The 22,629-nt window shown below is 42.0% G+C and overlaps 1 protein-coding gene across 2 annotated transcripts; it reads right to left on the bottom strand.

Moving 5' to 3' along the window:
* Positions 1-2,906: 2,906 nt before the first annotated feature.
* Positions 2,907-22,384, bottom strand: plin2 (perilipin 2). Of its 2 annotated transcripts, none has more exons than XM_070886438.1 (8): positions 22,273-22,384; positions 21,970-22,009; positions 20,995-21,190; positions 19,942-20,024; positions 16,556-16,853; positions 14,129-14,313; positions 13,564-13,695; positions 2,907-3,496 (listed from the first exon to the last, which is right to left on the bottom strand). In XM_070886438.1, the coding sequence occupies exons 2-8, from the start codon at positions 21,997-21,999 to the stop codon at positions 3,092-3,094; spliced, it is 1,329 nt and encodes a 442-aa protein (XP_070742539.1). In that variant the 5' UTR covers positions 22,000-22,009; positions 22,273-22,384; the 3' UTR covers positions 2,907-3,091. The 2 variants fall into 2 exon arrangements, with proteins under 2 accessions (XP_070742539.1, XP_070742536.1); XM_070886435.1 differs by having other exon boundaries at positions 2,907-3,499; positions 22,273-22,382.
* Positions 22,385-22,629: the final 245 nt, after the last annotated feature.

Here is a 22,629-nt window from a genome sequence, read left to right as displayed (position 1 = left end):
GAATTTATCCTGCAGTTGCCAATCTTGGAACAATAGTTCCAGCTAGACAGTAATATCCCACTTACTCTGCCTGGCCGGAACTCTGATCCGTTTGAGCAGGAGAGCGCTCTGCATGCTTAATTGCACACATGCGCTGACCTGTCCCAGGTATTAATATTTAGATAAATTAATTCCAGATGGGTTTAAAAAAATAAGAAAAACAAAATGCTGGAAATAGTCAGCAGGTTAGGCAGCAGCTGTGTAGAGAACAGGCATGCTAATGTTTCGGCTGAAGTCCTTTTGCCAAAATTGTCTCCCCCACCTCAAGTTCACATTCGTGCTCCTTGCTGTCTTCTTCACAGCATCCTGCCTACAGCTACACTTGCTATATCTGAATTGAGACACCGTTTCTGAAAATCCATATAAGATGTCTCAAGACACATATGGTATGAAAGGAAATGTAGCAGCATGGATAGAAAGTTGAATGACAGAAAACAAGGGATTAGGATAAATGGGTGTCATTAGGACAGGAAAAGGGTTGGAAGCAGTTTACACCCGAGACCAGTGCTGGGCCCACTCTTTTTTTTAAACGCTAATAGATCAGGGTGTCAAAGCCATTTTCTATGGTGGTCCTGATCTGATATCCTGGCACTTGGACTGGGGCCACATTCAGCAAAAGTTACTAAAATAGAAAAACCACACTCTGTCCTAGATGATTAATTCATTTTTCCCCCCTTGTTCATAAATTATTTCACTCTTGTATTTTACAGATGTAACCTCTTTGAATATCTTTTATATATCTTTGCTATTTTTTCCCTGGTGGGTTTGTACAACATGTCTTCCTTGCTTGCCATTTTAATGTTTGTTCTTCCATTTGAGAGAGAACTTTGATCTTACATTTATTTCTCTTCAGTATATATTTGTCTTTCACATGACAATTTTTAAAATTACAAATCAGTTGGTTAAATTTAATAAATTGATAAGGGTTTAGTATGCCGCTATTGATAGTTATTTATACAACGGATACATTAAAAAAAATGCGGAGACGATTTTGAATTTTAGGAATACCTTTTTGAAATGAGCTAGAATGCAATTAAGAATGTAATAATTGGCCGGTTTTATTAATTAGCTGTGTTTCTACCAATTAATTGTAGCCCTTCTGATCCCCATCCATTGGTTTGATCTGCTACCACTATTCTGGATTAACTACTGCTTCTCACCTCCGGCTACACTTTCTGCCTTTTGCATCTGCTAGTCTCTAACTGGTACTGTGCCCAACTCTTTCCTGCAGTTCAGTGGGCCTGCTCAAAAAGTGAGCCTCTTGCCAGAAGATTTCCCCTGGGCAACTCATAACGTGAACATTCGTAGTAAGTTTGCAGGCCCAATGAAACTGTTCCTTGGGCCATACATTTGGACACCCCAGATCTAAATGATTAGATTACCTCTCAACCTTCTAAAGTCAAGGGATTACAAGTCAAGTTTATGCAATAGGTCCTCAAATACTTTTAGTCTTGGTATAATTCTGATGAATCTGCACTGTACCCACTCCATATCCATCCTAAGGTTTGGTGCCCAAAATTGAAGGATTCCAGGTGCAGTCTAGCCAAGGCTCTGTGCAACTGAAGCATAACTTCCTCCCTTTTATATTCCAACCCTCCCCACCCCCTCATGTGTCCAATATTCCCATAGCCTTTTTGATTATTTTTTGTCTTTGAACTAGCTTTGTGATTTGTGCACATGAACATCCAAATTCCTTTACTGTTCCACAGCTGAGTCTCACGCCATTAAGAAAATAATGCAATGTGTCTTTCTCAGATTGGAAGTGGATAACTTCACATCTCATTGAGCTCTATCTGCCATAGTTTTGCCCACAGTCAATGGCCTTTTGCAACTATATGGTGAAAAGCAGAGGTCCCAGTACAGATCCCTTGGGAACACTCGTTACAGCCCAGAGAATGAACCCATGATCCCTACTGTCTACCGGCCAATAAATTCCTGGCCTATGCCACAAGATTACCTCCAGTTCCATATGTTCTTTTTGCAGAACCTTATCAAATGCCTTCTGGCAATCCATAAACATTCAGCGACTCTCCCTTATCCACCATGCTAGTGACTTCAACAAATTCAACTAGTCTGACAAAGCCGATACTTATCCAAGTGTTCACCGATTCCGATTCTCATACCTCCCACAATTGATGTTAAACCAATCTCCCTCCCTTAAATAAAGTGACAATTGCAATTTTCCAATTCAGAGGTACAATTCCTCAATTTGGAAAATTATGACCAACACAGCTGCAATTTAACATCCTTGGATGCAAATAATCAGATCCTGGAAGTTTAGCGATTTCAAGTCCCATTTAAAAATAAATTAAATCCACCAAGTTCCTCCCCTCGGCATATTTTTAGGTTCCCTTATAATATTTTGCTCTTTCTCCACTGTAAAAACAGATAAAATACTTCTTACCAAGTATTCCATTTCCTTATTGTTCACTAGTCTAGCCTACATCTATCTTTAATGGGCCCCACACACATTTCCCCCTTACATCCCCATCCTCCACCATATAGAAGGCAAGTATCTGGAGAACACTTAATCCATGTGATCTAAACAGGTTTAGATCCCCAGACAGCTTTGAGTTTCCCCTAGTGTATTTTCCCTTTATTGGCCCTGGGCTTTTCACCTCGCCCAGGGGATTACATGGCTATTTAATGACTCGGGTCAACATTATTGGATGGCAAGCATTCTACAAATTCCTTCAGAGACTTGGTTCTATTTAGTGGCTTAACATCCCAGACCTCAAATAGTTACATGAAAATGCTATTCACATTTAAGTTCCATCTTCAGCCATTGAATTTCATGCAGTTAATCAAGCTGTGCCAGTGCAGGAGGACAATGTATGTCTAAATATTAAGACAGTCAGATAACCATGGTTGCTCAAGAATTTATTAAGTGATTATATGAAATACAAATTTTTTTAAACTACTACAAAGTATCAAAGCTGTATTTCATACCACTCTCATCATCCATGTCATTTTGAAGAAAGGATAAAAAAGGAGACAAGTACAGAGGCAGTGGTTAAGCAGCAATGGATATTGCAACAAACAAGCTAGTTGTTCAAGCATCATGACAATTGTGCAACTGCTCAGACGGTTTCTCTTCAGTGGTCTCAATTGCCCCTTCCTGCTGCTCAGGATGCTGGGACCCAGTCAGTTGTGGGTAAAAGGGACCTACCAGCCAATTCAGGGGTGTGTTGTTGACCAGATAATCCATCACTCCATCCAATGAGTCCTTCATTTTAGTCAGTTGATCTTTGCTTGTGGAGAGGATCTGGGCAGGAAGTTCTTTGAAGGACTTTTTAGACTTAAACATAGAGTACATCTCTCTTGCTGAAATAGTTATGCAGTTGGCCTGTTCCTGAATATTCTGTGGTAAACCCTGAATGGTGCTTACAAGCATGAGACATGTGGTCTGTAATTGTTGAGTCAAATTCCGAGCAATGGCCAGTGTACGAGATTCAATCTGCTATAAAAAACAAAGTTAATTTTGAGACCCCCTATTTTTCTGTGAGACCACATATTTTTAGATCACTGCTCTCCAGAAGACAGACATTCAAGTGGTTTGGTTTTACCCAGTTAGCAAATACAAGCTAATCTATAAATGGAGTGGTTTAAACTAGTCACAAAGTAGCTATTGACCCACAATTCATGGAGTTCCAGATTGCAATCACCTACTCTTAATGCTGAACTCCCCGTCCCACCACTGAACTCCCATCTCCTCTCCCCCTCCACGAACTAATGGTCCTGCACATACCCTGTTCTGCTTGCTCATGACCCAGTCTCGCTGTCCCCCAGTGCACAGTTCACAAAAGGCTAAAATTCATCTACAAGTCCCAACATGGCCTGCCCCACCAATTTCTGCAATTGTATCCCCTCTTCCAACTGCTTGGTTTCTGTGACCATTGCTTTGAGCCTTAAGAACATAATAGGAGCAGGAGTAGACCATGTGGCCCCTCGAACCTGCTCCACCATTCAATATCATGGCAAATCTGATCCTGGCCTCAACTTGACTAACTGCACCCACACCACACCCCCACCACCCCCCCCCCCTACCCACATAACCCTGACTCCAAGAGATTTTTCAACTATCGCCACCTTAAACATATTCAATGACTCAGCTTCCACAGCTCTCTGGGGTAGAGAATTCCAAAGACCCACAAACCTCAAGAAATTCCTCATTTCCAAATAGGCAACCCCTTATTCTGAAACTATGCCCCCTAGTTCTAGATTCCATGATGGGAAACATACTCTCTGCAAGCCCCCTCAGATTCTTATACATTTCAATAAGATCCTCATTTATCTAAACTCCAATTGAGTATAGGTCCAACCTGCTCAACCTTTATGACAACCCCTTCATTTCAGGAATCAACTTCGTGACCAGTCTCAGAACTGCCTCCAATGCAAATATATCCATCCTTAAATGAGACCTAAACTGTACACAGTACTCCAGGTGTGGTCTTACCAACACCCTGTACAGTTGTAGCAGGACTTCCCTCCTTTAAAACTTCATTCCCCCTTGCAATAAAGGCAAGCAATCAATTTGTCTTCCTAATTAAAAAAGGGAGAAAGGGATAGACAGTAATTAAAGTCCAGTTAGCCAAACCTCAGTGGTGGGAAAATTATTGGAAAAAATCCTGAGGGACAGGATAATCTTCATCAATCAAGGACAGTCAGTATGGATTTGTCAAGGGAATGCCATGTCTGACTAACTTGATTGAATTTTGAGGAGGTAACCAGGAGAGTCAATGAGGGTAGTGCATATGTATGTATATGGATTTTAGCAAAGCTTTTGATAAGATCCCACATGGCAAACTGGTCACAAAAGTAAGTCTATGGGATCCAGGGCAAAGTGGCAAGTTGCATCCAAAATTAGCTCAGAGGCAGAAAGCAAAGGGTAATAGTTGATGGGTGTTTGTGACTGGAAGGCTGTATCCAGTGGGGTTCCAGAGCTCAGTGCTGGTTCCCTTGCTTTTTGTGGTATATATCAGACTTGGACTTAAATGTTGGGGGTATGATTAAGAAGTTTGCAGATTACACTAAATTAAGCTTGGTTGATAATGAAGCAAGCTGTAGACTGCAGGAAGATCTCAATGTACTGGTCAGGTGGGCAGAACAGTGGAAAATGGAATTGAATCTGGATAAGTGAGGGAATGTATTTGGGGAGGTCCAACAAGGGAATACACATTAAATGAGATGACACTGAAAAGTGTAGAGGAACAAAGAGACCTTGGAGTGTAGATCCACAGATCCCTGAAGGTAGCAGGCTAGGTAGATAGTGGTTAAGGCGGCATATGGAATACTTGCCTTTATTAATTGAGGCATGGAAATACAAGAGCAAGGATGTTATGCTTGAACTGTATAAAACACTGGTTAGAACGCAGCTTGAGTACTGTATTATAGTTACATTACAGGAAAGATGCAATTGCACTGGAAAGGGTGCAGAGGAGATTTACAAGAATATTGTCTGAACTGGAGAATTGAGGAAAGATTGGAGATGCTGGGTCTGTTTTCTTTGGAACACAGGAGGTTAAGGAGAAAACTGATTGAGGTTTATAAGATGGAGGGGAAAGGAAGGACCGTTTTCCCTTGGCAGAGGTGGTTTAGAGGAGATACAAAGGGAAATGTCTTCACCCAGAGGGTGGTGGGGGTCTGGAACTCACTGAAAGGGTGGTAGAGGCAGAAACCCTCACCACATTTAAAAGATACTTGGTCCGTAGCCCTGTAGGTTATGTCCAAGAGCTGGAAAGTGGGATTAGGCTGGATAGCTCTCTGGCAGTCGGCAGACACGATGGGCTGAAATGGTCTCCTTCCGTGCTGTAAACTTCTATGATTACTTGCTGTACCTGCATGCTAACTTTGTGTTTCATGTACAAGGACTCCCAGATCCCTTTATCGCACATCATTTTGTAATCTCTACCCATTTAAATAATAATTTGCTGTATTATTTTTCCTACCAAAGTGGATAATCTCACATTATACTCCAGCTGCCAAATTTCTGTCCACTCACTTAGCCTATCTATATCTCTAGATTCTGGTGTTTCTCAACTTGCTTTCCCACTTATCAGCAAATTTGGCTACATTACACTCAGTCCCTTCATCCAAGTCATTAATAAAGGATTGTAAATAGTTGAGGCCCCAGCACTGATCCCTCTGGCACCCCAGTAATTACAGTTTGCCAACCTGAAAATGACCCATTTATCCTCAGTTTTGTTCATTAGCCAATCCTCTATCCATGCTAATACATTACCCCCAATCATGAGCTCTTATCTTGTGCAGTAACCTTATGTGGCATCTTATCGAATGCTTTTTGGAAATCCAAATGCACAATATCTACTGGTTCTCCTTTATCCACCCTGCTAGTTACATCCTCAAAGAACTCCAGCAAATTTGTCAAATGTGATTTTCCTTTCATAAAGCCATGCTAAATCTGCTTGACTGCATGATGATTTTCTAAATGTCCTTAATGGTAGAATCGAGCATTTTCCCAATGACAGATGTTAGGCTAATTGGTCTATAGTTTCCTGCTTTCTGTCTCCCTCCTTTCTTAAAGGCATTACATTTGTAGTTTTCCAGTCTATTGGGAACTCCAGAACATGTTGGTAGATTACAACCAATGCATCCACTATTTCTGCAGCCACCTCTTAATACCCTAGGATACAGGTGATCAGGTCCAGGGGACTTGGCAAAGTAAAAGATGGACTTGTACTTTTTCTCTATTATTGCGATGCTTTTAATGTCTACCAGGAAGACCAATACAATGTATTTGTTCAAAGTCGCCACCATTTCCCATTATTAATTCCCCAGTTTCATCCTCCAAAAAAAAAAGTTTACTTTAGCTACTCTTCATTATATACCTGTAGAAGCTCTTTATATTTGCTAGTTTACCCTCAAACTATCATTTTTTTTTTTAAATCATCCTTTGCTGGTTTCTAAAAATGTCCCAATTCTCTGCCTTGGTTTTCAATTTGATTTCATCCTTTATTTCCTTAGTTAGCCACAGATGGTTCATCCTGCTCACTCAGTGGAATATATCTTTGCTGAGTTATGGAATATCTTCTAAAAATGTTTGCCACTGCTTTTCTATAGTCTTGCCTATTAATCTATTTTCCCCAGTCCACTTTAACTAACTTTACCTTCATAATTATTTTTATTCAAGTTCACTAGTTTGAGACCTAGCTTTGTCACCCTCACACCGAATTTGAAATTCTACCATGCTATGATCACACTTTCCAGAGGATCCTTCACTGAGATTAATCCAGACTTGTTACACAGTACCAGATCGAAAATAGTCTGCTCCCTGGTTGGTTCCACAACATTGTTCCAAGAAACCATCCCACATACACCATGAACTCTTCAAGGCTTCCTTTGCCAACTTGATTTGTTAAATATGAAGCTCTCATTATTGCTGTACCTTTATTACAAGCTTCCATTATTTCTTGATTTATACTGTAGTTAGTTTGGGAGCCTGTAGACCACTCCCACCCAAACTGATTCTACATCTTGAGCTGAGCCAATCATTTTTCACTGATCTCATCCCTTATTAATAGAGCTACCCCACCTCCTTTTTCTTTCTGCCTATCCTTACAAAATGGCAAATACCCCTGAATATTCAGTTCCCAGCCTTGGTCACCTTGCAACCACATCTCTAATAGCTTTCAGATCATACCTATTAATTTCTATTTATACCATCAACTAATATATCTTGTTACGAATGCTGCGTGCATTCAGATAGAGCAGTTACCACTTTTCCCTACTCTAATCCCTTTCTGATGCACCCTTGTGTGCAAGCATTGTGCCTTCCTGTCACACACTGGTTAGCATTACCCTCATCGTTACCCTCTCCGAGTTTTTAAATTTGCACTCACTGGATTCCTCCCCACTAAAGCCCCATCTGCAGCCTAGTTATTCGATTCAACAGGACTCTGGCCTCAGCCTAGTTCAAGTGAAGCCCGTCCGGAGAACAGCTCCCTTTTATTCCAGTCCTAGTGCCAGTGTCATGAATTGAAACCTATTTCTCACATCAATTTGAGCTATGCATTCAGTGCTCTGATCCCATTTGCCTTATGCAAATTTGCTAGTGTGTTAGTAATCCAGAGATTACCACCTTTGTGGATCTGCTTTTTAAATTTATCCCCTAGCTGTTCATACTCCCCCAGCAGAACCACTTTGTCTTATCGTTGGTATCTACATAGACCATGACAACTGGATCTTCCCCCTTCCACTCCAAGTTCCTCTCCAACCCAGATGAGATGTCCTTAACCCTAGCACCAGGCAACACAGCCTTCGGGACTCACGCTCTCTGCTGCAGAGAACAGTATCTATCCCCCTAACTATGCAGTCTCTTACCACTACCACATTTCTTTTTGCTCCCCCCACTGGAATGGCTCCCCTGTACCACGGTGTGGTAGTCAGTTTGCTCATCCTCCCTGCACTCGGCCACATGGTGTAAGAATCTTGTACCGGTTAGACAATTGCAAGGGTTGAGGCTCCTACATTACTACATTCTGGGTCCCCATATCTGCCTCACTTGTAGTCACACTCTCCTGTCCCTGACCATGGACCAAATTTGAATGATTTAACTTCAGGGTGACTATGCTAGAACACAGCTTCCAGATAACTCTCCCTGATGTGTCAGTGTTTGAAACTTGGTCTCCAGCTCATCAACTCAAAGCCAAAGTTCCTTGAGCAGCCAACACTTAATTTATATAGCACCTTTAATGTAGTAAAAGTCCCACGGCACTTTAGTGTTACAAAACAGATATATTTGACACCAAGCCACAAAAAAAAATGACCAAGAGCTCATTTAAAAAAAAAAGGTAGATTTTAAAAGGAGTGTCTTAAAGGATGAAAGTGAGCAGAGAGGGAGTTCCAGAGCTTAGGGCCCAAACAGTTGAAGACATGGTTGAACAGTTATAATGAAGGATGTTCAAGAAGCCAGAATTTGAGGAGTACAGACATCTTGAAGCTGAAAAGATTGATAGGGAGGGGCAAGGCAATGGAGTGATTTGTAAACAAGGATGAGAATTTTGAAATCGAGGCATTGTTTAACCAGGAGCTAGTGTAGGCCAGAAAGCAATAGGGGTTATGTGTGATCCTGACTTGGAGTTAAGACACAGGCTGCTGAGTTTTGGATGACAAGTTTACATAGCGTAGAATGAGAGAGGTCAGCCAGGAGTGAGTTGGAGTAGTCAAGTCTAGGAGGCAACAAAGGCATGAATGAGGGTTGCAGTAGCAGAGGCAGGGGCATAGGCAGACAATGTTACGGAGGTGGAAAAAGGCAGTTTTAGTTATGCCGCAGATGTGGCTGTAAACTCATTTCAGTGTCAAATCTAACTTGTTGCGAAGTGTTGTTCACCTTCAGATTAATGCTGGAATGGCGTATCACTTCAACCTCCAGCACAAGCTGCTCAGAGTGTGCGATGATTTTGAGATGGGCGACGGCATCAAAACCCTGGTTGCTGTTTTGGAGTGTGGGCAGGAACATCGGCAGAATCCAGGTACAGAGGAGTGGGAAGGTTGGGGCTGATGACTGGCAAGCATTTGTGGCGAGATGCGATGAATGTTTGTGGCGGAGGTGTGACAGATGAGGGTATGGAGCCCCAGATGAGCCGAAGGCCCAGGGGCAGCTCACACTGCAATGTGTGCGTGCTAGGTCAATACAGCAGAGCAGGTCTCCAGTCGTCTTGGTTAATCCTTGCCACTGGACCAAGAACTAGCTCTGCCAAGCCCATGTGGTGGCTGGTGTGTAACGGTCACCACATGTTAAAATTCACACACAGGCATCTTCCACCCCCTCAATTGGAGTTCAGGACTGGAACATCAGATCCTGCATCGCAACATCTGAACTCACCCTCGTTAGAGGAACCGCCTATAATGAAGAATGCTAGGAAGTGGGATGGAGTCAGTAGTTAGGGAACACAGTTTGTGACAGGGACCAAAGATAATTGCTTCAGTCTGCCCCTATATTTAGAGAAAATTTCTGTTCATCCAATACTGGAGGTCAGATAAGTAATCTGACAATTTAGATACCAAGCAGGGGTCGAGAGAAGTGGAGGAGGGGTAGAGCTGGTGTCAGCATACATGCGGAAACTGACTGTTTTCAGGAGATATCTCCAAGGGGCAGCATATACAGATGAGAAATAAGAGACCAAGGACAGATCCTTGGCGGACACCAGAGAGGTAACAAAATGGGAAGAGAAGCCATTGCAGGAGATTTTCTGGTTACGATTAGATAGATAAGAATGGAACCAGGAGAGTCCAGTCCCACCCAGCCGTTGGAGGGGGATGGACTGGTCAACTGCGTCAAAGGCTGCAAACAGGTCCAGACGGACGAGGAGGGATAGCTTACCTTTGTCGCACTCGATGTCATTTGTGACATTGAGCCATTTTGGCAGGGGAGAAAACCAGATTGAAGGGATTCAAACATTGAATTCATGGAAAGTTAGTCATGGAGTTAAGTACTTTGGACAAGAGGGAGGTTGGAGATGAGGCAATGGCTAGCAAGCAAAATGGGATCAAGGGTTGGTTTTTTGATGAGGGGTGATGACAGCAGATTTGAAGGAGAGGAGAACCTTTAACAATGTTGGCTAACATGGGAGCCAAAAAAGGAAATTGGGTGGTCAGCAGTTTAGTGGGAATAGGATCAAGGGAGCAGGAAGTGGGTCTCATGGACATGAGTTTGGGGAGGTTAAGAGGGGTGATCAAAAAAAACACAAAAGATGAGTTTAGGGCTAGGACAGGTGGGAGCCTCAGATGAAGTTTGGCCCTGTGGGCTAAGTGAAGGAAGGGAATTTGCAGAGGCAGCTGATCAGATGATCTCAAGCTTTGAGACAAAAGAAGTCCATGAGCTCCTCACACTTGGAGGCGAAGAAACTGTTAGCAGTAGAAAATAGCAGTCAGTGGTTATTTTTGCAATCCAGAATGATCCTGGAATAGTGAGCAGTTTTTGTAGACAAGAGTAGGAACCAATAATTGTGTGTTTGTGCCAGATCTGGCAGTGAATGGCTAAGCCAGTTGTCTGCCACATCCAATCAAGTCTGTGCCCTTTTGACTTGAGGGAGTGATGAGGGCTGTACCAGGAGGAATGGCCAGCGTGGGGTGGGGGGGGGGGGGGTGGGAGGAAGAAGAATTTTTTAATAGGGACTAGGGTATCAAAAGTGGTGCTATGGGCGTGGTTGAGCAGATCAGTGGCTGCAGAAATGTCATTGTTGAGGACCAAAGGTTGAAAAGTTTTGAGTTGATGTAAGAGGGGAGAGAATGTTTTTTCCAGGGGTGGATGCAGAAAGAAAGAGGTTTGGATTGGGAAAGGGGATGTGGGTCGAGAGCAATACAAGGAAATGGTCAGATGCTGGATCTTCAATTGACAGTTGGAATAGCAAGGCCATGAGGGTGGCTGTGAATATGGTTAAGGAATTTACATGGAGGGAGAGATTAAGGGAGGACAGGGGGGTAATGACCTCAGGAGAGAGCATGATGAATTGAGATGGAGGTTGAAGTCACTGAGGATGAAAAGTCACTGTGCATAGGCAGAGGCAGGCAAGTAGTGAGGATATGGTTACTGACTATCACACTTACTGCAGATGTGGTCACTGTGGACCTCAATGGTGTCTACCAGCTCCCACATGCTGCAGTAGTAACATTGCCTCCCCTGCCATCTTGAATGTATTTTATCTAAATTAAGTTTATGGTTTGAATATTTAGTTTTAATCCCAGCTCTTAAAATTAAATCAATGCCAAGAAAGGGAAAGAAATACTGACCAATCACTTCCCTGTTTTCCACTGATGTCACAGATTTATTTTTCCTTCTTACTCTCCCAGGTCTGATGGCACCACTACAGGCTAGCTGTTGAGTCCCTTCAGTTGCCAGTCCTCCCTTTTGAAAAACCAACTTTCGTCTTCCTTACACCACCTCCTCAAACACATCTGGGTCATTCCTCAATCTTTTAATTCCTGGTTTAGTATGAATTTTCATGTCCATTTGATGGTTTAAAAGCAGCAGCAGGCACACTAAACTTCCCTTGTCCAGTGTGCAAGAGACTATGTGCATCTAGAATTGGTCTATACAGGCACTTGAAGACACATGCCATTGATTAGCACAACATCTTTGTTGGATACAACAGACTACCATGGAATTTGATTGCTGGTCAGACTGCATCTGGAGTGTTGTGCCCAGTTCCTCTCCCCACCCACCCAGCCCAATGAATAGAGTGGCTTTGGAAAGGGTCCAGAGCAATGAGAATGATTCCTTGCTTAAAGAGCCTCAGCTAGGCTTAAGGTCCATGGCCCATTTATAAGACAGCATGACTCAGGTGGCCTGAGACATCTATAAAATTAAAGGGCTGGATAGTGTCCAGATTGAACTGGGGTTTTGGTGCAGGGTGGGGCGGAGAAGGGGGAAAGAGAAAGAAAAAAAGGACCAGGGATTTAAAAAAGTTTGAACTGTGCAAGAGTGGGAATAGATTGGATGTTGGGCAGGTCTTTTCCCAGAGCAGTGAGCCTCTGGAATGTGTTGCTGGCTGGTGTGCTGGGTGTCAACTCTGCCTTCAAGGAGGGAGCTGGACAGGTTCCTGACTGGGGCAGAAAACAAAATATAGAAGGCAAATGTCTTGAGAACACTTGGTCCATGTGATCTCAGACCAGTTTGGATCAAGAGGAATTTCCCCAGAGTATTTTTCATTTATTGGCCCTGGGTTTTACATGGTTGTGGGGTGGGAAGTGTCTAGTCATAATGCTCCAGCCAGCAAGTCTGGGGCAGGTTTGATGGACCAGCTGGTCTTTACTTACATGTCAATGTTCAGAAGTAATGTGCTATACAAATGCCAGACATTGAGGGTTTTCATATCAAGAGTTTTATACAGAATTAAAAGACTTGGAAGAGGTGGTTACAATGGTTAAAAAAACTACTTGTAAATTTTCATTCAAGTCCATGGATAGTGGTGCAAGTTCCCAAAAATCTGGATCACAGCTTGTTCTGATCAGCCTGTAGCCAGCTGAATCAGTGATTTGGAAACTAGCTACATGGAGACACACTTGAGGGTGTGAAATCAAAACTAGGGAAAATTAGAATGCATAAAAACTCTTCCTTGGCTTTCTTCCCATCTAAAAGATTACATCCATTTTGACCCAACCCGTCATGGCACATTACTGCTAAACTAATCAAGCACACAATGTAGCTAGCTCTGTGTCAGAGTTCCCATGTTCACAAATCCCTCCATGGAATACCCTTCCAAAGATCTCCTCCAACTATAAGATCTATCTTATTTCTAGATCCCATTGTTGGTGTTCCAGCCATCATGCCCCTGCCCTTGAATGCTCCCATCAGTCTTTTCACTTTCTTCCCCATGTTCAAAAGCCTTGTGGCCTTGTTGATTGCTTTTTCCTCAGCTTTCCCTCCCTTCCCACTCAGTCCACTTAAAGACATTCTGGAATTTTAAGTTGTTGTAACACTAGTGAATTAATAAGTTAGTTACTGGTCTACATGGTCTTTAAGACTTACCACAGCCACATGACTGCAACTTCATGCAAACTTACCTCTGCTGCACAGGATTCAGAATCTTCAAATCCATTAGATTTCCTCCATTCTACCCATCTTTGGTACAGCTTATCCTGGGCATCATTGATTTTTTGGTTTGCTATGCTCATGTTTTCTCTGGCATACTCAATCTGGAACATGAAGGACAATTTAGCACCATTTAAGCAAGTGTGCATTGCATCTGGAACTATCTGTAGGATTGCATCTGGATATTGGTATAGCCTTTAGTATATTAGGAGAGAGGACACAAAAAAACCTGAAGAAAACCAACCCAAATCCATTATGGAATACTGAAAAACATACATGATAATGAATCTAAAATTAATTTAAACAACCACAGGTGTAATGCACCAGGAAATTAAGAGATTCTCATTTCCAATGAATTCTCAGCTATTCAATAATATAATTACCGAATGTCATGTGTCCCAAGCAATTCCTTTTGTAGTGGAAAGTTTGCAGCTTGCTAAAAATGAAGGTAGAATCACAGCAGAGAAGGAGGCCATTTGGCCCATTGTGCTAGTGTCGGTCAAAACATGCAATGACTGGTGTGACTCATGTACTTACCAGATCAACAGTATGGCAGAGCTGAGAAATTGCCTCTTGACTACGCAGTTTAGCACTGCTAACTTTAACCATGGCCTGTTCATAAGCTCGCTGGCGTACTTTGATAGAAAGGGATCCCAGCCTCAAATAATAACTCTGTTTAAGAGGTCCAACTTCAAATCCATCAATTTGCTTGGCTTCCTTAGCTGAAAGTACAAATATAAAAGCTAATCTACAGCTAAAGTTTGACTACAACCTAGTACAGCACTAAACTGGCTCTGATTCACAGGCCAGAATGGCTGCCAAGATGTGACATGGCTGGAGTGTAGATAGGAGTTTCAGTCTCTATCCAAACCATGCTATTGTTCTGCTACCCACCTTGAACACAAGATTCACAATTTTTTTTCATTGTCATACAATTTCATGAAAGATCATAGCAAGGTTATCTGGTTCAGTTGCAGTGATGACCCCATTAGCTCAATGAGGGAAGTGCAAAATAGTGAGTTGCAAATATTTAGTGAACTCCAGATCATTTCCTTCTGCACCCAGGATAAACATCACATCTTAGCTGAAGATATTGAAAATGTTACTAAAACCAAGCCATTGCATTCAGTGCAACAGTTAGCATATGACAAATGTCCTTTTGTTGTATTTAGACATAATGCAGGTGCTTATATTTCTGGCACTAGCTGCTGCGTGGAGAAGGGCAGCAGAAACACTGGATTCATTGCTTCCTGCTGGGGCTTTCCTTTCAGATGTTCTACAGGGTCGGTGTAGTTGAGATGTGCTGAGGTACTCTATTTGTATTATGTAGCATCCCCTCAATCTAAGATGGTCAGGGTTTTTATGAGCCTCATGCACAGGCTTCCAATTCCCTTGTTCTGCATCGAGGGATGTTAAATGCCTCAGATACATTGCAGACCTTCACATCCTAAAATATAAGAGTGGATGGATGGCATGCAATTCACATTTCAGATCCAACAATTCCAGAACCACACTTAAATTCAAGACTTCATTTGAAAAAAGCAAGGAGCCGAAATTCAGTACCACCCCATCTGGGGAAAGTGGAAGTCCCACCTTGGCACCAAAATTGGGGGTTACTGCCCCTAGAGGAAGTGGAGTATAATGTTAAGCATCTATTTCCTCAGGGCTAACCACAGGAATTTACTAGCACTACAGGAGCACCATGTAGTGCTGGCAGGAGCACAGGGCCCTCTCGCCATTAAAGGGCAGGGCATGCTGCAAGGGACCAGGGGCCACGACGTCACCGGGAAGCAGGATGCTGTGGCAGCAGCCCGGCACAGAAGCAGAGTGCCGGGCTGCAACATCACAGCATGGACCTCGCAAATTAGACAAGGCAAGGCTGCAACCGGCAAGTCAGCCATTGTGAAAAGATTGCACGCTGCACCTCCTTTAAATTTTTCCTTGTTGACATTTTGGACCAAGTTAGAAGCACATTACACAATAAAAGCATTATTCCATCTATTTAAAAAGCGTACCCAATTTTAAAATATTTAAAGTGATCAATGTATCTGTGGATATCTGAACGGAATATATGGAATTAAGGACAGTAAGGTAAACAGGATATATGTAACATAAAATAAGCCATGGAAGAATAGCTGGGAGAATGTCAGATTGCAAATAGTGCAATATCAGCATAGCTAACAGTCTGTCTCAAGGTTTCAAGTCACTACTCCTGCCAATAACATCTAATTGTAACAAAATAAATCTGCAGAATTGCAAGGTCTCAATTAGTAGTCACACCATTAGATTGAAACATTTAGAGGCAATGCTTGAGCTTTCAAGAAGAACATCTCATAGATTGACTAATGAGTGGCTGAGTTAGACTGTCAATCCATTTGTATTTTGTTATCTGATTTCAAAACTGTATAACTGTTAACGCTTTACGATGTAACTTCACCTATCCGTAGGGAGTGTGTACGCTCTATCCAGAGAGTATATCTTCTGTCTGATAGGTCTTACTGGCCGGTAATAAAGACTGCTTTGTTCAAAGCACAAGAGGTATTCGACTCAGTAATTTTACTGAACCAGATTGAAGTAAAAGAATCCGGAAATTTACAATCTAACTGATTATAGTTATGAAGCATTTTCTTGCCTTTTTAAAAACAAAGTTGCTTACATTTATTATAGGAAGATTTCAACATCAGCCTGAAGTTATTCCTAGTTAACCAACAATTTAAAACCATAGATTAGTACTTTGGTATAAAGTAGACAGGCCATGTTAGTGCTGCCACTACATTTGAAAGAGAAATGTTGACTCAGCTGACAACTGAAGTTGGGGGATAGTGAGCTCTTGCATTTTCATTTCCTGGCAAGGGTATTCAAGAAATACTCATGAGCAGGACTAACCTTCCCCAACCAAAGACTTGAGGAAAAACAAGAAATCATATGCAAGATTTTACTTGGAGTCATCATACAGTTTCTCACCTTGCTCATCTTCAGTCAGAGGAAGGTATTGGTCCACAAGCACTTCAGAGGTGGTCAAGGCAGAATTCACTCCACTGCTCAACATCCTAGCCATACGTGACTCAAGTACTTGATTCACACTGCCATTCACCACAGCCATGGTCATTTCCATACTTTCATGGACAGTCTCCTTTGTCTTGTCCACGACCCCAGTAATTTTGCAAGCAACAGTCTTCTTGGCACCAGTAACAGTATAGCTTACAACATCCTTGGCACCAGATACTTTTGTAGTGACCACATCCTTTGCATTAGCAACAACCTGTTAACAAAATGGACAGAGCTCAAGTGTAACGGGGCTTAAAATTGCTCAAATTTTCTAGTACAGGTCAGTCCCTAGCCAAGATATTCCTGTTACAGGTTGGACCTCCCTTATCCAGCACCACCCCTCATTCCGGCATGATTCCAGCGGTCAGAGGCGCATGCGCTGCCGACCTCCACCCAGACTTTGCGGCTCCGCCGACACTTCGGACCTACCCAGGGCACTGACCTCCTCCCCTCCCCACATTCGGCACAGGCTAGGTCCAGAGGGTGCTGGATAAAAGAGGTTCAACCTGTATAACTAAGAAGTGGTAGTAATTTGGCATCAGCATGGTTGTGTGATATAGTAGAAATTGGAGTTGATTTAATGAAAACTAACAGTTAGAACACAGTAGCATAAAGACAGGTTCCAAGGAATTTATAAAGACAACACAAACAGGCACTGATGGAAAATTACTGGAGACAGGAGTGGCCACATGCTTGCTCTGGTTTGTGTGACAATGGTATTTTGACCATTAGAACCAAGATGATTTTGTTAAAGACCATATATGGACACTGCCCAAATAAACTTTATACAATAAATTAGTTAAACATCGATACTCATACCTTTGCACAGGGACAGCTGGAACAACAACATTCAGATTTAGGACATCAACCTGTGCACAGAAGTTTCCAGGGACCTGGGCCTGCGAGCTTTCGTCAACCGTTGCTTTTTGTCAAGTATACTATTGGTGTTAGCTTAATAAATCTGATCTCTTGCACCAACCATATGGTCTGCTGCCCATTAGGATTGTCTTGTCAAAGAACCCGAAAAGTTCAAGGGTCCCTTCTGAGGAAGGAGTACATTTTTTTTTTTTATAACCATGCAACCATAGTTCCACCACCTACTTTTGCAACAATGGCCTCTGATTAAAAAAATATTCAAACTGAATTAATGTTTTAAGTTCATCAATGTTGCACATGTCATGTACTGAGACCAAGCAAGGTCTTGAACACAAACAATTACATCTTGTACAAGATTCAGATAGAATGAACACCTTTTCCCTTTGGAGTTAATCTAAAAAGATGAAAAAAAAACAATGCTTTCTTTATTCCCAGTCCCCAGACCAATTGTAGCCACATTGTGGGCTGCAATGGGAGTTAGAGGCAGCAGAGAAATTGAAAAGTTAAAAAGTATGTTGCTTTGCATTTATACTTCAATATATAGCAACTCTACTCATAACTGTGCTTCAAAAATAGCAGTGAACTCAGTTTGGTTTTCTCAAAATAGTTACAGCATAGAAGGAGGTCATTCAGCCCATGCAAGAGCTCTTTAGCTAGTCCCACTCTGCATGTTAATCAAGGAGCTTCTTTCACAAATCAGGGCAGCAAATAGCATTAAATAAGTGTCTGAAGTTCCCCCAACTAATGGCAAACCAGACATTTCATGAATGAAACTATGTGCTAATGTCACACAAACAAGCACTGATGTTTGTACAAGCTTCTTTGATTGCACAAAGCCCCAGGGCCTGAGACTGCATCCCAGAGTACTTAAGGAGGTGACCTTGGAAATAGCAGATGCATGGAGTCATTTTCCAACATTCCATAAACTCAGGATCAGGTCCTATCGAGTGGAGGGTAGCCAATGTAACCCCACTTTTTAAAAAAAGGGAGAAAAAACAGGGAATTATAGACCGGTCAGCCGGACATCAGTAGTGGGTAAAATGATGCAATCAATTATTAAGGATGTCATAGCAGTGCATTTGGAAAGAGGTGACATGATAGGTCCAAGTCAGCATGGATTTGTGAAAGGGAAATCATGCTTGACAAATCTTCTGGAATTTTGTGAGGATGTTTCCAGTAGAGTGGACAAGGGAGAACCAGTTGATGTGGTATATTTGGACTTTCAAAAGGCTTTCAACAAGGTCCCACACAAGATTAATGTGCAAAGTTAAAGCACATGGGATTGAGGGTAGTGTGCTGACATGGATTGAGAACTGGTTGTCAGACAGGAAGCAGAGAGTAGGAGTAAATGGGTACTTTTCAGAATGGCAGGCAGTGACTAGTGGGGTTCTGCAAGGTTCTGTGCTGGGGCCCCAGCAGTTTACATTGTACATTAATGATTTAGACAAGGGGATTAAATGTAGTATCTCCAAATTTGCAGATGACACCAAGTTGGGTGGCAGTGTGAGCTGCGAGGAGGATGCTATGAGGCTGCAGAGTGACTTGGATAGGTTAGGTGAGTGGGCAAATGCATGGCAGATGAAGTATAATGTGGATAAATGTGAGGTTATCCACTTTCGTGGTAAAAACAGAGACAGACTATTATCTGAATTGTGACAGATTAGGAAAAAGGGAGGTGCAACAAGACCTGGGTGTCAAGGTACATCAGTCATTGAAGGTTGGCATACAGGTACAGCAGGCAGTTAAGAAATCAAATGGCATGTTGGCCTTCATAGTGAGGGGATTTGAGTACAGGGGCAGGGAGGTGTTGCTACAGTTGTACAGGGCCTTGGTGAGGCCACACCTGGAGTATTGTGTACAGTTTTGGTCTCCTAACTTGAAGGACATTCTTGCTATTGAGGGAGTGCAGCAAAGGTTCAGCAGACTGATTCCCAGGATGGCAGGACTGACATCAAGAAAGACTGGATCAACCGGGCTTGTATTCACTGGAGTTTAGATGAATGAGGGGGGATCTCAGAAACATTTAAAATTCTGACAGGTTTAGACAGGTTAGATGCAGGAAGAATGTTCCCAATGTTGGGGAAGTCCAGAACCAGGGGTCACAGTCCAAGGATAAGGGCTAAGCCATTTAGGACTGAGAAGAGAAGAAACTTCACCCAGAAAGTGGTGAACTTGTGGAATTCTCTACCACAAAGATGTTGAGGCCAATTCACTAAATAGATTCAAAAAAGAGTTAGATGTAGTCCTTACTACTCGGAGGATCAAGGGGTATGGCAAGAAAGCAGGAATGGGGTACTGAAGTTGCATGTTCAGCCATGAACTCATTGAATGGTGGTGCAGGCTCAAAGAGCCAAATGGCCTACTCCTGCACCTATTTTCTATGTCTATGTTAATGTTAAATCTGGAAATTTTACAACATTCAATACCTGATCAGTGGGTTGGTGGAGAAAAGGCAGTTTCGCTTCAATTCTGTCAAGTCCTTTGCAGGCATAACCATTTGCAAATGCAACTAAGAGCAAAAGATGAAAACGTGAACAAGGCAGCATTTAAAACATTCAAACTAGTCAATGGAATATCAAGCACTTACTGGTGTACATAATTCATCAGTATGCCATTCCTCTCCAAATAAATATACTAAAACTAATAGTAGTGACTCATGTACAGGGAGTCACTTAACCATCATCTTCTAAATTTCACAGTCTTAAGTCTCTCAAAAGGAGGTCATTAGTAAGAGAACAAAACAGCAGAGAAAACAGAAGCTTTTCACTGCACAGGATTGTTTTAGGAAGGGAAGTCATAATGTATATTTTGCCTCAAGGTAATTGATCCAGAATACACTTATCTCTAGTGTTTAGAAACCAAAAAAAATTATCCTCAAGTCTGCAATTTCAAACCAAAATCTTTAGAACAGTTGGTGACCCACCAACAAAAGTCAGCAGTTTATCAATCTTCAGTACAACATAAAGTTGTTAAACATCTGTGTTTAACCACTAACAAGTAGCTTCCTCAGGAATTCTTGTATAATTAGAACAGACTGCCTGAACTAGGTGAAAGGCAAAGCAAAAGTCCAAGTCATCAGCTCATAACTAGGCAAAAGGTCAGGAGTTTCAAATCTCCTGTAAAGATCTGGTGCAATACTGAAACTTGTTTGTGCAATACTGTGCCACCACCAGCTAGGAAATGATGACCAATACCAGACTTACAATGTTAAGTGAACACCAAAACACTAAAAAGTTAGTACACCATTAATGAAGCTTAATTGCAGCAGTTATAGCTTGCACAGGTTGTGCTTGTCAGTAATGGCAAGATTTCACTATTGGATCAGTATCAGTTAAAATCATGTTCCTTTTCAAGCAATCCCTAGCCATCTAGTGACTATTTTGGAAGCTCCCACATTTGATTCAATTGTAGTATGTTAATACACCTCAAGGGTCAGAAATAAAGTCTGACTTTGCAAAAAAGAATTTACAATTTCTTACTTTGTGGTTCCAGCTTCTGGAGGATTGGCATAGCACTGATGACAGCTACTGCTGTAATGGCAGTCACTCCTTTCTCTGCAGCTTCACACACAGACTTCAGATAGGGGTGATTCTCTTTTGTGCTGCAGTATACAGACGTCACCATATCATAGGCAGTACTTAGAAGCGGCAAGTTAGCCACTCTAACAACGACATTCTAGCCAGGAGAAAACAAATCCAGATTGAGACAGAGTCATTGAATATATTCCAAGGCTGAGAGAGAATCTTGAACTATAGGAGAGTCAAGAGTTATGGGGAATAGGCAGGAAACTGGAGTCATGGCTAAGATCAGACCAGTCATGATCTTATTGAATGGCAGAGCAGGCTCGAGCAGCCATACAGCCTACTCTGTGCTTATGAAATATAGTTTCTTTCCCCACAATTATACTCCATTCGAGACACCATCTCCATACTCCAGTGGAGTTCTCATCACTCTCCAGAACTGGATCTTTGATAGCAAACTTTAGTCTATTCACAGAAGCAAGGCAAGAGAAATAAAACAATCATATGCTCAGCCACAGCTCCTGGTCACTTGCACCCCACTCCCAAAATCAGGAAGGGGTGGGGGGTGGACAAATTGAGTCAATTCTAGAATCCCTACTGCCAACAAGCAAGGACAAACCTGGAAACATCCTAGTTTATATGTGACCTACTCACGGTAAATTTACTGAGCCATCAAGGAATGCTAGCAAAAACTAAAAGTTCTATCACAGCAGATTTTTCAGTTACAGGTTACAATTCGCAGTAATTAATCCAAATGTTAAATGGTTCTATTGAAAATAAATCAAGTTTGCAGACTTGAGGGATAAAATCTTAAAAGTTCTACTGAAAACATTATGCAAATCAACTTAAAAAAAATTAAGCTAGCAATTTTAAGATTGCTGTTTACAAGATCTAAATACAATTCGAATCTAGAGCATAGCGAAAGAAACGTACCTGTGGCATTTCTTCTGCCGTCGAAGCCATGACTTCCTCTCTGCACCAAGAATAGTATAAAAGTTAACATTCAGACACAAAAAAAAATGACTTTCATGCAAAGCCTCCCACCTCCGGAAATCACACGATGAGAACATTGCGAACTATTAACAATCGGAGCTCAAACACCAAGCCGCAAATTAACATCCAATCAGGTTTTAACACCGACCCAACATCAGACCTGTTACAGGTCAACTTTCTGCAAGCATTTCGAATTAGATCGGTTAGAATACGGCTTTACACCTGAATTTCCTATTCACCCACCCTAAATGCAAATCCTAATTGCACGGGCCTCAACTATAACTGCACCAGCCTTTAGTGTGACTGCTCTGACGCGGGTTGCCGCGCGCCGCCTCTTATTGTCCCGGGAAAGCTGCGCGCGGCTCACTGTCCAATGACGCCCGTGTAGTGAGTTGGAGTCCCGGTCCAGTGACCAGGATTAGAACTGGTGACACCTATTGCTGCTCTAAGCGAAAATAAACAGAAAATGCTGCAAACACGATCGCATATTTTTTGCTATCAATCATCTATTTCTGCATTATTCTTGACTCTAAAAAATCTTGAGATTGAAATTATTTTTTCACACATAAAAATGACCAAGAATAGGAACATACTGATATT

Source organism: Pristiophorus japonicus, chromosome 1 (assembly GCF_044704955.1).
Source record: "Pristiophorus japonicus isolate sPriJap1 chromosome 1, sPriJap1.hap1, whole genome shotgun sequence".
Taxonomy (NCBI): Eukaryota; Metazoa; Chordata; class Chondrichthyes; family Pristiophoridae; genus Pristiophorus; species Pristiophorus japonicus.
This window is presented reverse-complemented; position numbering and strand designations above follow the sequence as displayed.